This window comes from Macrobrachium rosenbergii, chromosome 48 (genome assembly GCF_040412425.1).
Source record: "Macrobrachium rosenbergii isolate ZJJX-2024 chromosome 48, ASM4041242v1, whole genome shotgun sequence".
Taxonomy (NCBI): domain Eukaryota; kingdom Metazoa; phylum Arthropoda; class Malacostraca; order Decapoda; family Palaemonidae; genus Macrobrachium; species Macrobrachium rosenbergii.
Window position 1 is genome coordinate 57787048 of NC_089788.1, and position 17283 is coordinate 57804330.

A 17283-nucleotide genomic window follows, 5' to 3' on the forward strand; every position below is an offset into this window, starting at 1 on the left:
CTTTATCACAAACTTTCAGAGATAACATAATCAGGTGAGCTGAAACCTAAGTACATATAGTAGTAACCTTTACACCATTTTCTTATGAAATATTCTTTGTTCTTTAGTTACAAGATTGGAAAAGAGAATCATTGGTATTCCGGTATCCAGAGGTACTGCATCAACAAACCTGTGCTAAGCAGATTTTTTACTGTCCCTGTAGAGTAACTAATGCTGATGTTATACTTGTTGAAAGCCAGAGAGATTCCTGAAAATTAATCTAACTCTTCTTGTCAGTATGGTTTTTTAGAGCAGGCTATTATACCTAGCTGTTTAGTTTCAACAATTTTGTCACTACTCTAGGATTTGTGAAATGCATGATTCTCTAGGAACAAAACGTGCTTCTGAAAATAAAGAATTCCATCTTTTACATACCTTTATTTAAAAGATGACAATATATTCTTGTATGAAGCAACAGGGAATGGGGAAATAATACCATTTCCAGGTGTTCCTCTGGCCCCCACATTCACCTTGAAGACCATGAAGACCATTCCCAGACTTGTAAATTTAGAATTTACTTTGGAGCTTTAGGCATGGTTGTCCGAAAGATGTATTTACACTCTGTTTCCTTCCAAGAATCTTTTACTTTATATTCATAGACTGAACTGAGTTAGAAGAACTGTTTGTGTTACAAATTTTAAGTTCTATTTCATCTGCTTTCTTAACTGTATTTGATCTCCGTCAGATAGAACCATCCATAGTATAGGATAATCCCTTTTCCATTCCCAGACAAGGCTTCTTAACCAAATGGTTGGTTGGTTATCTAGCATGTGCCTAAGGCAGTGACTGACTATAATTAAACAATTGATGCAGTATATATCAGTGTTATGTATTTGATATCTAAGAAACATATGGATGTGGCTTCTTTCATAAAGATTTCTAAAACTTTTTGATGATCTTGCCTCAAGATTCCCTTAAGCCTATATATAATACTTTGTGTAGTGGACAGATTTCTTTAAGGAATTTGTTTTGAAAAGGAACATGCCTTTATTAAATATTACTACAGAAAATAGTAGATTCCTTTTCAGAATCCAAGAAGCTCCTATACAAAACAAATCTCCTTCACAGTTGATGATATATAATTTTACACGTGAAATATTTAATGTTTTACAGTATCAAAGCTTCAACTAGTTGGTTATCCAGTATGACATGCACTAAATGGTTTAGGCCTCAATCACCACAGAAAAAAACAGCACAGCCATTCCTTTTCAAGAGATTTCTGGATTTTAAAGTTCTTATTAGTTTCAGTTCCATTTAATTTTATGCCATTCCTAACTTACAAACAACTATGTACTGTATATAACAGTTATATATATTGAATAAGTTTTCACAGTGTGGGCATTTTGTACTCATGATCTGTCCAGCAGTGATCTATGTCTTGTTAACTGTAATGGTTAAATATATGCAGTTGGTGCTTATGAATTTAAACACAAACCAACATGAATTTCATCTATGATTTTTTATGTAAGAACTCCATGTATATCTGGGTGAAATATAGTTTTCTCTAAAAAGCATAGAACATATTTGTTTAATACAGACATATAATTTTGAGTTCCATTTCATTTAAGACAAAATTTTTCCAGACAAAACATCTCCAAGGGAAAGGGAAAAGTGTCAGCTTCTTAACACATGACCTGTGCATAAGTGAGGTAGGACTTGGCTGACAACCCAGCTCATTCTCAAGTCATAAGCCTGTGACAGTTGCAGTGTTGGGATTGGAAGAGTTCATTAGCTATATGTTATGGGTTTGCATTCAAAATTTAGATGGAAAATTTTTCATCAACCCATAAATTATAATGCCACATCTTAATGTAGGTGGGGAGGATTTGAATTCTCAAAGTCTTAGACTGCTAAACTAATATTCTTCAACTTGACTGATAAGAGATTGCTTACTCAGGAGTTCAGAGTATCAGTAAAAGTAGGTATACTTGTCTTACTAGGGTCTGTGGGTGCATGTCATACCTTTCTGAATATACCATATGGAGGATGGCATAATATAGAGTTTAGGGGAGGAGTTGAAGCTAGGTAAGGCTTTTTCCTAACTACTAGGATTCTTTGGCTATCAAAAAATCCTTCATACATTACCTTGTGGATGCGTGAATGCACCCCTTCCAGGCTATCAGATCTGGCAGGACTGAGCAATACGCCACTGGTATCTTTTTGTTGCTCTTGGTGGTGAACAAATCCATCAGGGATCCCCATAGTTGCCATAGTGTTTTGCATGTACCAGGTTGGATTGACCACTCAAAGAGTAGAACCTGGTTTCTCATGCTAAGGTTTTCTTTTAAAGCATGGTGTTTCCCAAACATCACATTGTGACAATATTCACTTTCTGTTAGTCAGTCCTTGTGAAAAAATCTAAAATTTTCCATTGTGGCTCCTTGCTGCTGTAAATATGCAACCAATCCTCTATTGCTGGATATTGCCCCTACTATTCTGGCTGAAAATTGCTATGTGAAGGCTTTCAGTGCCATAGCAAAAGGCTTTACATTCCAAATAGTGTATGATAGTCTTTGTCCAATGGAAACCAAATGCCTCATGGCTGAAAATGGTCTCTTCAGTCCTTTATGTAGGCATCTGAAGGGGGGAAAACTTCTGGGACTGGAGTTAGCAATTTTACTCTCGATGTTGAGTTGTTGGTATCTTACCATTATTGTAGACCCATGGTTGTATATAACAAAAAATGTACACCTTTCGGGCAACACTGCTACTGATCTTGATCCCTTTACTCTCAAGTGCATGGTACATATTCTTTAATAGATTACTTTTTTCTAGAGGGATCATGTGACCTATAAGAAATTGCTGTAGACCAACAGATGACACTAATTCTAGACAAACTCCTACCACATTGCAAAGACATCAGATTTAGTCCTCCATTTGGTTAAGCAAAGCTTTCACTGTGCTGATTTGCTGTAGGTTTTATCTCTCCTTATCAGATATAAAACTAGGCCCTGGCTTAACTAACCAAGCCTATACAGGAGGCGACACAGGATTTCTGGGTTGAAAGCCAGTAATTATCAGATATCCAGATAGCTTCTCATGCTTATCCTGTTCCTTTGTGCTAAAACTGGTGAAAGTTTATAGGTTGATGGCTAATCCAACTATATCAAACAATGGAGCTTCATGGAATTTTGGTGTGCAGGATTGTTGGAATGTGCATCTTTAAGGACTATCAGTGCTAGAAGTTCCCATTTTGCCTGGATTGATGGATGAAAATACACCCATCTGGTTACGAGTCTGCTTGAAAAGAATATGATTAAGAAGACTATGATCAGTGATGGAGCATAAGTGAAAATTTACCTTTCTTATCACCAATCTTTCTTCCTTATCTATTGTTTGAACCTCATAGGGGTCACCTACACAGGCAAGGATCCTCTCCAATCTCTCCCATGACTTCCAGTGTTTGAGGAGATGAGCTCTTACTAGAGAAGTTTTAAGTAAGAGGAAAGAGGTAAAGAGCTGAGGGGTATTGTTGGCCTGTCATAGTGTCGTCTTGACTCTGCAAATACAACTCACTCTCTGAGCAAACAGTTGGTAAAAAGTTAAAGGAGGCTCTTCCTATTCCATTGTTGTCCTATTATCAGCCAAGACTGTTTTCCATATTATATCACACCCTTCCAGGTTATAAATGCCACAGTTTCAATGTAGTGTTATATTAAAAGTTTGACGTTACCGTCTCTCGGTCAAATCGTGTCTTCTTGGGTGTGATAGGATCAGTGAAAAGCTGCCTATCTAAAGTATAGGAAGTTTTCTTATCTTCTGTAGAAAATTCAGTTCTTCTGACCCACCTCCTGTGAAGCATCAGGCTGGTGTTAACAAGCATTTAATAGAATTAGCACTTAGATCTCTAACTAGATGGTGACTAAGAGTCTGTAACGTAAATTTAGCTAAAACTAGTGCATGGTGCAAATTACAGGTGATAAAGTTAAATTACAGAATACTTTGACTACATGGACACATTTAACAATAAACATAGAGTCTAAATCTCTTTCAGTTGTACAAAAAAATGACATACTTGGAGAGTCCTTTCAGATCTTGGTATTAATCTTTGGCAACATTGTTCTATTAGATTATTGGGCATGTTGTTTAAAATTACAATAGCTAAGATCGTCCTTTGCATTCAGAGCTTCCAAGACTGTATTATGTATCATGTACTAATAGATATGCCATTAATTCCAATGATCTTGCAATTTCTTATGTGAGGTTCAATACCACAGTTTTCTAGAAGTTATCCAAATATGACCAAATTGTGGATTGTTCTTCCTAATCATATAGTTAAACTGTTGGAACTACAGAAGTTCACTCTTAATGGAAATGCTTTTTAGAATAGGCAGATATGAGTCTCACTTCATGGTTTATTTTTTAATCTCATTTATCTTCTATGTTTTTCCATACAATATCCCTTTCAAAATTTGATTTTGTACTAACCAATTTCTTTTTCTGTACTGGGCTGAATTCTTAATTTGGACCCTTTGACTGAGTAGTATTCTGCTTTTTGAAGTATGGTTGCAGCTGTACCACTCATAGTGGTGGAGAATCTATTACCCTTATGAGGAACTCAGCTTATTTCTACCACAAAAGAGACTATTGTCGTTAGTGGCTCCTATCTCATGGTTATGAGTTTTGTTTTTATGTAAAAATGGGTAACTCTTATAATGAAACTGAGCTGCTTAAGCCTTATCCTAGGAGCAGCTCCAGTATGCAGCTGATGATTGTCTCAGGCCCTTTTCAAATGAGTATATTGGGTCATTTCTTTCTTTTCTTTTCTTTAAATCTTTGGCTGAAAACCATTATGGACTGGAAAACCCTTATGGACTGAGTCAACCTACTATAAACCCATGAGGGCTCCTAAGTTAAATCAGTTGCAGAGAGAGAAAATTTATAGGAAAAGGTGATAAATAAATAAATAAGTATGAGCCAATGGAAAATGAAACAAATACAGTACATCTGAATTCAAGAGACATCAGCAGAAAGCAGGAATGAATTTGCTCCTTGCTTAAACATTTGGAGATCAAAAGATTCCACAACCGCACTAGGTAAACTATTCCACATTTTAGTTGTAGTCACAATAAACTGAGTAGTACTGTATTGAACCTGATACAAGAAAACAACACACTGTTTGAAGCAGCAGCCTCCTAGTTTTGCAAGCAAAAACAGTTTGGTCAGTTAAAAGAAAACTGCAGATGTTTGTTGTTGTAGTACATTGTATTTAACAAACACGATGAACTTAGTTACATCTATGCAGCAAGTAAGCAAACATAATGAACTTACGTCTATTCCACAAGTAAACATTAAGAGTTAGCAAAATCAAGTTGACTGTTGACATAACTCTATCCAAGAGTTTGAGATAATAGTCACCACCCAAAGACCACTCTGGAGAACAGTTAACTGCTCCAAACAAAGACAAAAAAAAAAAGGGGGGGGTTAATACGCTTAGATATGATGACTTCATTACAAAACCTTCAAAAACATTTCAGCATGATACCAACTTTTTGAGAAACTGAGGAAGCGATATTACTTATATGCTTCTAAAAAGTAAATTTATCAAAATACATATAAAATCTTGAAAAGAGTCTCTTGACATTTAAAACTGTACTATATATGTAAATGTATAAATCAGGGCGCAAGGGCAAAAGTTGTGGATCAACTATCATACTTTGAGTTTTCAAAGGGTTAAGCTTGCTCCACTGATGAATATGGGCCAGATCTCTATTCAAGGATTCTGTAACTACACTTCTAAGGTGCAGTGAAAGGATGACAGCTAGAACAACAGCTTCATTGGCATATGCAATCAGTTTTTCTCCAGACCTTACCACATATCGCTAGTATAAATAATGAACAGCAAAAGTCCATGAATATTAACATGAAGAACAAGTGAAATGATTTTACTAAAGCTACTATACCGGATGTCAACACAGAACCGTTGGCTTCTGCTTATTTTAAATATTAATTTGAAATATTAATAAAAGATCCAGCAATCCCAATAATCATAGCTTGTAGATAAGCGCTTCATGATTCATAAGGTCAAAGGCTGCACTAAAATCTAGACCAACCGTGTATGGATCTGCACCTTCATCAAGAGCACTCTGCAAGACAGTCCATATTAACAGAGTACACAAGCACCAAGGCCTTTACTTAACCCAAACTGTAATGCTGGTAGCAGGTTATTAACTTCAACAAACTTTCAAAGACACTTACAGAGCAGCTTCTCAAAAACAGGGGTAATTGAAATTGGTCTACAATCTGAGGGGCTTGAGGACAGACTTAATACCTTGGGTAATGCATCAATGTTTCCTCTCCTCCAAACAGAAGGAAAACTTTTAACTAACTTTCGGAAAATAATAGTAATCTCAGGAGCTTTGAAATAAGCATTTTTAAAACAGATGGGTAAGATCCTGTTAGGGTTTATGCTACCATAACTGTCAAGCCCCAGGACCAAAGTTTTGACCCCTCTAGACCTGAAGGCCGTGAAACACAAGTTAAGTTCAGGAAAGAATGACTGGGGCACTACCAAGGATACACCAAAAAATCTGCCTTATTTTTGAGACATTATGCAGCAGTTCTATCTGCTCCTACAAGGAAAGGCACGTTAGAATAAACTCCAAAGAGTGATGACTCAAGGGTAGGCTACCACTTATGTTTGTTACCACTGGAGAGCAAGATCTCCCTCTCTCCCCAATTTTAAGTTCTTTCATAGACACCCTTAGCTTGACTTCTAAGCTCAGTGAAATTATGCCACAAAAAATCTGATTGATTGTTCCTCCATGAATGACAAGCTGGTTGTTTTTCATGGTAGGCAAGCTTATATACAGTATTAAGTCATGGTTTATCTTCAAGACAAAACTTGAGGATTTCAGAAGGAATTCTCCTATTGATAATAGTCCTAAGATGATCATTTGAACAATCAATAATATTTGGACTTCTATAATTATCACTCCACCTGACCTCAATAACAACATGGTGATTACCATTCCACCTGGCCTAGAATTTCAAGTATACTTTTCCTGAAAACCTAACATCAGGAACAACCTGATCCATCTCCACATTAACCTTAATTAAACTATGATCAGATGAGTCCATCGGCAAATCTAGTACAAGAGATACAGTCCCTTTAACATCTTTGAACACAAGGTCATGAGGGTCTCCTGACTGATATGTTAGTTCATTATTAACTGCTAACAACTGGAAATACTGGAAATAGTGGAAAAATCTGAAGTAGCAACTTTATGCTTATCTGTTGCAGTAGCTGACCTCAGCCATTCAGTGTGATAAGCATTGTAATCACCAGTAAAATGAAACAAGCCTTTGAATCAACTTCCTGAACTGCTGTCATCTTGGTAAGCAAGTAGCCATAAACAGCTTGCAAAAACATTAAAATTTATTAGTCTTCCACAGACTCTAACCACTTGTGTTTCTTGAAATCTGCACTCATACAGTGATCTAATATACAGTACAGAGCAATTCCAAGGCCCTTGGAATGGCATCATTCTTGAGTAAAATTAGCTTTTTAAACCCTGGAATCAATATTTTTTAAATATGTCGCAAATTAGACATCAGTTCAGAACAAAAGAGGATATCAAAATTGACAGTAACAACATCTGACCTTTTTATTTCAATATGATCCTTGAACATTGATATATAAAATACAGCATTTCTGTGATCAATTCTGTGGACCAGGATTAAGTTCAGTATTGCCAGAAAGAAGCAACAACATGTAAAACAAGCATAAAGGAATATTTGCAAACTTAACAAAAACAATAATAGGAACAATATGTACAGATCACTATTGAAAACATGTATGCCCATAAAAATTACTGCCAGAATTGAACTGGTCAACTGGGAGAAGTAGCACACCCAGCAAGGACAAATGCATCTCAAGATTTGCCAGACAGTAGAGGAAGGACAGTAGTGATGGTTTTAAAAAAGAAGTCATGGGTAAAGATAGAGAAAAGAAAATGACAAGGTGAAGCCCTTCTATTAAGCCTGCCCTACAAACCATTGGAAAACAGTGGTTTATTTAAGAGTGGCTTTTTCCTAGAAGAGATGCCTATCAGGTTATTGAGTCTCTTGTACACAACAAGACAAGGCAGATCAGAAAGGGTACAAAGTGCAAGGTGTTCAGCATTGTCAAATGTGCATCACTTGTAAAAGATAGTCATGAAAATGCCAGACTAATTTGAGTTGATATAGACATAGAAAAAAAGTCTGTGACAAAGGGATCCAACAACAAACTGTACTGGCCAGCCATAGAAAGTGCCCTGATCTTTCTAGTGGTAGTTTCTCAACAGGTGGCTGGTGCCTTGGCCAACCTACTACCTACTGAAGAGCAGAGTGGTTATAAAATTGATTAGAAACTTGTAGTCCTCAGGGTGGCTCAGGTCCAAACATGAGATGAGATGCTCATGTTATTTTAAGCTGTGTGACTCGGTCCTTTCAAATGCAAGCAGCTATGGTCTTTAGAAGATGAAAGGCTCTGTTGTATCTTCAGTTACCAAAGATCAGTTGGGATCCTAATGTCATCAAAAAGTGGAATATTTGAGCATGAGTGTTTCATGTTCACAGAGGAAGAGCAGCTGTGTAATTTTAAAAGTGAGCAACTTTGGTTAACTGGTACCAAAAGGGTTAGACCACTTTCAGTAACTAATGAGCACCTCAGGTTTTCAAAAGGTCAATTGCTCCCAGCCATGGGATGGCTCAGGTGAGTAGCTCAGGTTAACTGGTATTGAGCAGGTCAGGCATTCTTTCAGTAACTAATAAGCTTCTTGGAATCTTGGCAAATAGGTGGTTCTGGTCCTTGTAAGATAATTGATACAGAATGTCGGAGCTACTTTGGTCCTTCAAAGGTGAATGTTTCAATAAATGTAAAGGTGAAGAGGTTTTAGCATGGGTTTGGTTCAGTTTGTTGAGTGCTCAGCAAACAAAATAAATGAACATGCTCTTTCAAAAGTTTATATGCTTGGGAGATCAACATTGTTTTTTTATTAGAATCTGAGGAGCTACAAGCAGCAGTTGGGCTTAACTCTTAGGCATTATGGTAACTATGGTCTGCAAATTACATCATCAGATGCTTAATGCTTCTTCTTGATAAAGTGGCAGGAACTCTGGTTCCAAGAGCAGGGCCCTCTTTGTGCAGAAGGAATCCCCATGAAGGAATATGATTTTATGTATCAGAGTAGGATTTCCTCAAGTAACATTTCTTGTTATACTCCTTCCATTAACTCTCACATAAGTCTAACATTAAGCATAGGTAAAGTTTGGCTAGTATATCTGGCCAGGGCATGCCCAATAAACTGAGGGTCTTTGACAGAAAGTGCTGTACGTATAAGCATTGCAAGGCTCCCCTTATTCTTGTAAAATATTTCTTCTATAATCAGAGTGATTATAAACTACAGTAGTAACAAAAACTCAACCTCAAAATCAGTATGAATATATAATTACATAAACACAAACACAGAAACAGTTGTAACTGCAGAATGTTTTGAGCTAAAATAGATCTCACTCAGGCATTTAGACAAAAGTCAAGACCACTTTCAAATTGCAAATTATAAGATGTGGTAGCACTATAACTAGCAGAGAATGAGTTGGCAAACTGTAATGATAATAACTTATATACTAACCTATTTGATAACACTTAATGATAGTAAAAACCAAACAGGTACCAATGGAAGATTAAGCCAAGTAAATAGATTCATTTTTTAGTTATGTATGTATGACAAAATTTTCACTATAAAAAATTTCTCCTAAATTTAGAAAAGCACAGAAGGTCTGTAATATCCTCGGCAGAAATCTTGTGCATATGTTCCTCCAGCACAACCAGCCAAAGTAAACCAATGCTGTCAGCATAGACACTATATTGCATTTATGTTATATTATGAAAATTAACCATAATATAATATAGTTTGCAGTTGAGGGATGGTGATGGGGGTATAACAATACTTGACAAGAATTCTTTTAAGTATCTGAGGATCAAAGTTTTAGCCTTGGCAGGTTAAAGAAGAATGAGCTTGGTTATCATCCAAGTCCTACTGGGCCTTATGTATATGTTTACAGGTCATCATTTAGAGACTGGAGTTTTCTTTCTTTAGAGATAGTCTGTCGGGAAACATTTTTTTGACAAATGACACGGTGCTATATGTTGCCGGTTTGTTATTTAACAAGTTTAATTTTATTTCAAAGACCTTATGTCCCAAGAGCCTTTCATATTTGCTCTGTATTCAGATTGCATTGTAGTTGTCCATTTCTTTAGGAGGTTAGGTCATAGGGATCTCAGTTTCTCAAAAACTACTCTTTCACCTCTTTGTCTATAAAAAGATCTTTGCTGCAGTCTTCCATAGTAATGAGGTAAAACTTGAGAATTGGCACATTATTTTTCTCATCTCTGACCATAATTATATATTCTCTTACTTGTTACTGAATATAGAAGCATTTCAAGAATATATTCTTGAATGAATGAACTCTGTGGGAGACCACATACTCATTTTTTATATTGAAAATTTTTTTTATTCTTTCAGTCCTTCAGAGGCTTGGTTATCATAAACTATTGTTGGCACAATCAGCTGTGGTTCTTTTTTTTTTATTAGCCCCATTAGACTCATTAACCACTAGTCTAACGTTGCTCAAGTATCTCCAGCCCAACACCTTCCTGTCATTTTGCTACCATTATTATCATTCTTCCTTGGCTAACATTCTTTGTAGGTTATAGACCATGGGCTAAGAGATATTGCAGACCATCTTTGAAACGGTTTCTTCTAATATTCTTTCATTCTTCGTCTCATAACTAAACCATGTGGAAATCCAATGAGGCAAAAATTACTAAAAATTCATTTCAGAATGTAAGTTTCCCTCCCTTGATCAAATGAAATTAGAAGTATTAATCAGATGTATTTTGAAATTCATGTCCCTGTAAGGGATGTTAACCATATTCACTGTAACTATCACAGTGTTACAATAATCCCTAATCTGTGATTTTCACATTTTAGAGGTTCGTATATTTCAAGTTTCTTGGTTTCTCACATCTTTTGAATATCTCAGATTGTCTTGACTTATCCAATCTAAGGATGTAAGGAAACATATTACTGTGCAGTACTGTACTTCGTTCCCTAGGCCTAGTCAGTGAGTTTTCAGATTCCACCTGCGGGATCTCTTCAGTCTGCTTGGTGGATATGTTTTATAACTTCCATTGTTACTGATGTCTTTTGCAGTGAATTGAGTTTTTATAAACCTGTTTGAACTTGTATACTGATTTAGCAGTATTATAGTCATTTTATACAGTATGGAAATCAGTACTATCTCCTGAGGTTTACTTTTGAAAAGCCAATTTCGAGATAGAATTTTTAGATATTTTTGGTGTTCTCTTCTCAAGGATATGATAGAATACTGCTGTAATACTTGTCTTTAAATTCTCTATCCTGTCAGTTTTATGCACCCTCTATTTGCAGCAGGTGTGCTTGTGAAATTCTTCCATGTTTATTTCTTGGGCAGGCATTGCATCTGTAAAGGCACTTTGATTAAAGAAGAGAGTCTAATTGATCTACATCCAATCATCTTCCTGATGTCCCCTTTACTTATCTTCTACTGCATTCTATATCTTTTCCTTTTCAGATCCAATTGCATGCAGGTCTTCAGTCATTGTTTTCAAACTTCATCGCCTCCAAGGAAATGATTACAGTAGGTTTACCTGCAGGATTGGTAAGTAGCTAGACTGCCAAATGGGATAACTAGTCTGGGAAGAGCATTGGTGGAGATACATCTTCTTACGTTCCATCTCTGTAATATGCTCTTTCTGCCTGAGCTTGCCTTTTTAAGGTCATTCTTGGGTACAGTACTAGCTCTGACAAGAAATGTGGAGTTAGTACAAGGCTTTTACCTCTGTGTGGGTGGTGTGGAGATATGGAGATCACTTCTCAGTAATGAAAGTGCCTTCATGAAACTAAACCTTTAAATATCTGTTCAGTATATTACCAGGCTATATGTATCACACTTACTACATTTGTAAATCACAGTAACTTACAACCATATTTTAGATGATTAATTGTCATTTGCATGCTCATGCAAAGCTTATGTTATAATTTAGGCATGATTAGCTTGAGAAAGCAATTCCCTTTAGAAGTCATGGTTTTGCTTTGAAAGGCATTTGAATAAGATGCAATACAGTATTTGTGTTTTTTCTTTTTGTGAGTTTATGCATATCATGATCTTTGTGCTTAATTTTATGATGATGCTAAGATGTAGGTTAATTTTTTACCTCTTAAAATGGGGAAAGACGATATCTCTTGATAAGTTAACATTTATGTATGTGTTTAAACTTCAGATGGAACCAGTTGCTACCAAATCTGAGGGCACAACCAGTCTTGAAATGGATGTGATGCAGGTTAGCAGTGATTCTGATGACTCCTTGGGTATTATCCATCGCTCATTAACTCAAACCTTGGGGAAAAGAAGGGAAATTTTCCCAAGCGACAACTCTAATGATTTTAAAATGCCACCTCCTGAGATCCCAAAGCTGGGGAATGTGCATTTGAAAATACCTGAACTTCCAGATCTGGATAATGATGAATTGCCTAAATTGGATAGTGTTACTTTCAAAGGTCTACAACCTGAGTTGCCAAAGGGAGTTGATGATGACTTCAAAATGTTGCCACCTGACTTACCCAAGGAGGTTCACGGTGATTTGAAGGAGCAGCATGATCAAGGTTAGTCAGTTTGATTTGTAGTAACTATTTGGTGGCTGTATGTTTAAAAGGACAATTTAAATAGCATAAAATGACAGATATAATCCACACTTAACTTTTTCCCATAAAAGGACTTCAAGAGTTAATATAAATTTCATTGAACTGTTTAAAATGTTTTTATTAATAATATATCAAATGACATTGAATTCTCTACTGTTAAGTGTCACCACAATGAAAATAAAATACAGGTAACAGAAATTGGCTGTAGTCAGCTGGTACCAATGATAGTTGCCTGATAGATACTGAAATTCTCTTGATAACCAACTCTTTTAAGAATAAAATAATTGTTGCAGTTCTTGTGCCTACCTATCTTATTCTAATACACAAGTAAAATTGAGGAAATTATCTGTGCCAGTGTCTACAAGCTTTTCTTTTCAGCTTACAGCTTAAATAATTTCACTGCAAATGGGTTTACTAAGGATGCCTTTGTTGTTACACTAAAATTGAAGTCCTCCTTTGGGAAATCATTTTATCAAGCACAAACTGAGCAGTGCTAACCTAATATCCCAATTACAGTAATTTTACATTCATGGATATACATGAAGTACCTGCCTTTGAACCTCAAGGGAGGGAAGTTTTGGAAACAGTTGATGATGATACAGAGAGAACACAGATTCAATTTGACAGTGAAGTGTCTCTTACATTTTATTATTTTAAAAAATCAGCATATACTATTTACAAACACTTTATGGTAGAATTATTGTATCATCTGATTGTTTATACTAAAATTTAATTTTCTTATACTAAAATTTAATTTTCTTATAATAAACTTTAATTTTCTTATACAAATCCATTACTTTACATAAGCCTTCTGTGTGGTAAGTATGCAGTGGGTCTCCTAGCAGCTCCAGTAGTTAAAATTGGTCATTAGTTTTTACATTCCAAACCAGCTGTAGTGTGGAGGGGTGGGGAGGTTGACCAATTCCTATTATAAAGTGATGGATTTATGTGAAAAAAAGATTGTTTGAAAGATTAGATTTATTTCATCAAACCCCTTTACTTTACTTCAGCCTGTTGGGGTACTGGTACAAAGGATTCTATTTGATATAAAGAAATTGGACACTGCATCTTTGAAGCTGACAGAGCATCAGGATATGGACTGGTCCGTGTTAGTAAAATTTCGGGATGTGTTCTTGTTCATGAGAGGGTACAGCACAGAGAAAGAGAAAATTCTTACCATTCTTACAAGGCTTATAATAGCAGACACCCAGATGATAATAGATCTTCCACTGCTTCATGAGAGAGAGAGAGAGAGAGAGAGAATGTGTGTAAAAGTTCAGTTCAGTTATGAATCATTAAGTAGGTGACTATTCTCTCCCTGAAACCTTTGAAGATGAAGCAGCCAGTTGATATATAAGTGTGCAGCTTATATTATACAGATAATTGGATTGATATTTAGCCAAATTAAAGTCACAGCATTTTATTTTAGGTTTAAGTTCTGTAGGAGAACAAGACTGTTCATAACTTTTTAGCAGCATTGAGATTTCCCAAGAGAAGGACAGGTCCATGTTTTTTAAGTGTAGAACCACACCCAAGGCAGCCCTGTGCCATTGATGGCAGAACAGAAAGATGTTTTTCTGTCTAGAGAAAAACAAGGAAATCAGCCATCTGTTGAACAGAAGTTCCGGCTGGAGAGAAACCCCGTTGACAACACCAGTCATAGTAGACGGCCCATTTCCCCTGGTACATGGCTGAGGAAGACCTTCTGAAATAGCCAGATATCTCTGCTGCTGTTCTGCGAGAAAAGCCTCTCGCTTGCAGGGGATACCGGATAGTCTCCAGCCATGAAGAGATAGGGACTCTATTGATTGATGATATCTCTCTACATGAAGTTGGCAGAGTAGGTTGTTCCATGCAGGAATTTCTCTTGGAACGGCTGATAGTAGAGCTAGCAGACATGGGACCCATTCTGCATGAGACTGCCAGGGAGTTACCAAGGTCATCTTGAGATTCTGAGAAATCATCACTGTTTAAGACATGACAGATCAGGCAAGAGGGAGGGAAGGCATAGACTTCCAGATTTTCCCATGGATGTTGCAGGTCGTCCTTTGCCATGGCAAAGGAATCCGGAACCACTGAACAATAGACCTCTAGCCTCTTGTTGAATCTTGTTGCGAACAGGTCTATCATTGGTCTCCCCTACAGATGGAAGAGCCTGTCCGCTATCTCCTGATGCAGAGACCACTCCATCCCTATGACCTGGGCCTGACGACTTATTTCATCAGCCTCTACATTCTTCTTGCCTGGAATTTACCTTACTGAGTGATCGATCACCCACTGGGAGAGTCCTTAGAGGTATGCAGTACATAATGTGAATTCTTACCTTTACTGATGCTCTAATGACCAGTTAGATGGATGAATTAAGTAATAAATTGCTGATTAGAAAGGAGTGAAGCAGCAGTTGGATTATGTATGAGGCCTTTTATGATGAACTATAACTCTTACTCCTTCTGCCTGAAACTCCCAACTGTTAGACTAAATTTTGCAAATAGTAGATGTTATTAGTACAATGTGCTTTTTACCAACCTCCATTTTCTATCACAAATTTCATTTCATTGAAGTGGATTTTTAGGTATTTTGGTTATTACTATACTTCAAGTATCATAATTATCAATGGAATACCCAGATGTGTTGGATTTGGTTTGCATCTCTGCTTGTAAACAAGTTTTCTGCTGTTGAAGATGCTTTGATCTTGAACTAGCAAAAGTAAAAAAAAAAAAAACAAATACTCATAAACCTAAAAATAGGTTGTAACACTTTCAAAAATTAATGGTTTTAGTTTGTGCTCATTATTCTTTTCAGGTCTATGCAGGAAAATTATTCACCCAAACCCTGTGCCTTTTCGTTAGGGAAAGTGGGTGGGTTTGAGGACTCACAGTGGCTACCAAAAATAGGTTTTTCTAATGTCAAAACCTGTTTTTTGATAGCATAGTTGCTATTCGTCCTCAAAGGAGCTTGCCAAAGAAATTGACAGGTGACAAAATAGCTAAGCTCTCAAAATTCAGTCCCAAAAACCCCGATAAAATTTTTGTCCAAGGTTAAGCCACATGTCATAAACCACATTCTTTATTCCAAATACCAATAGGGTTTGGCAACAAAGAACATGACACTAAAGATGAACTTACAATTATTAAGATGTAGTGCTAAAGTGACTAAATATGCTGGCTTTGGTCGCGGTATTGTTGCCCCTTTCCCAGCGATATCTTAGCATACCCACCACATAAAGAAGATCCCTGGTTTTCTGCTGTAGTGCCCATGAGGCCAGGATTTACTATACCACCTACTGATACACAGTGTAGTCGAAATTGTTCGAGCTTGTAGCAAAAATGTTTTAGGAATACTGTTTCTGATGACCACCCTGTACATTCGAAGGCTTCTTTGAAAGAAACATTTCTGAAGAAAACTAATAATATACTTACCTTTTGAATGTCATACAACTTAGGAAAGGAGTGGGGTCTGCCATTTTAGTAAAGGGCTCCACAGTTATTCTCAACTCATGTAGGTGGTTTGTTGTGCTAGGGTGTAGGAAAATTGGACCTTCTGAGATGTTTGCCATGACCTCTAGGTTAACCTTATGTGCTTGAACCAGCTACAAGTTTTATTGGACAAACTGAGTTCCCTTATCAGAATAGATTTTCTCTTTAAAGGGTTCTCATTCTTGGCCAGGAGTGATGGGCCAGGAGACAATAATAAATGACAGTTATCTGTTTGAGTAATGTAGCGTTGTCCCTGTCTAAGAGAGCCCAGTTGACTTATGCAAGCTCCTGATTAAAAAGCAGTCAAGAAGGTTGCCTTTTGTAGCGTATATGTTGTAGTTGTATTAGGCCCAATGAAATGAGGGGTTGACAGAAGCCTAAGCACCCTATTCAAATACCCAGGAATGGGAAGCCTTGCAGAAGCAGGTCTTTGCAATGCAAAAGACTGGAGAAGGGAAGTAACAGTTTTTATGTTAGAATCGATTCCAAATCCATAAAGCAAGGGTTCCAACAATGCTGCCTTGTATGCCATGATTGTTGTAACAGCATGGCACTTGTTTTCAAAAGATATATAAGAAAATGTTGAAGTATTTTAATAGAGTTCTCAACTGGGCTCTTAGCATGGATATAATCTAACCATACTTTCCATGTGGACTATTATTGTTGAAGAGATTATGTCCGTACTTTCTGTACTAGGTACGTAGCAATGTTGGGTGGGTAATTTTAGTAGACAAGATTGTAAAATCCACCTGTGAAGGTCTCTGCTCAGCAAGGAGGATGCTTAGATGACTTTACTTCCTACTGTCTGGGATAGGCCGTAGGCCCAAGGGAGGCTGGCAGGGTTTGCCCACGGCTTGCTCCCCCCTCGGTCTAGCTTGTTGCAAAATCCCAGGCTCCGACAGACTGCTGTTGAAAAGGCATGTCTCTGGATGTGCGCCATTTGTCTTCTAACTTAGATTCCAATCACTGGCGTCGCAGATGCTTCCTTGATTAGTCCCAGCCACTGAAGAGGCACGTGGACAACATGGTTCGGTCTT

General features: G+C 36.9%; 1 protein-coding gene across 30 annotated transcripts in view; it reads left to right on the forward strand.

The window, feature by feature from the left end:
- tim (timeless) overlaps positions 1 to 17283 on the forward strand; it is a 510805-nt gene that overhangs the window by 419763 nt on the left and 73759 nt on the right. For 16 of the 30 annotated variants that reach the window (XR_010850869.1, XR_010850868.1, XR_010850867.1 and 13 more), the window contains one exon: positions 12350 to 12731. Coding sequence is in view for 26 of the 30 variants with exons in the window: in XM_067091841.1 (XP_066947942.1) it covers positions 12350 to 12731 (382 nt within the window). In the remaining 4 variants the exon portion in view is untranslated. Of the gene's footprint in view, positions 1 to 11640; positions 11707 to 12349; positions 12732 to 17283 lie in introns of all 30 variants that reach the window. The other 14 variants (XR_010850866.1, XM_067091829.1, XM_067091825.1 and 11 more) reach the window with 1 other exon arrangement.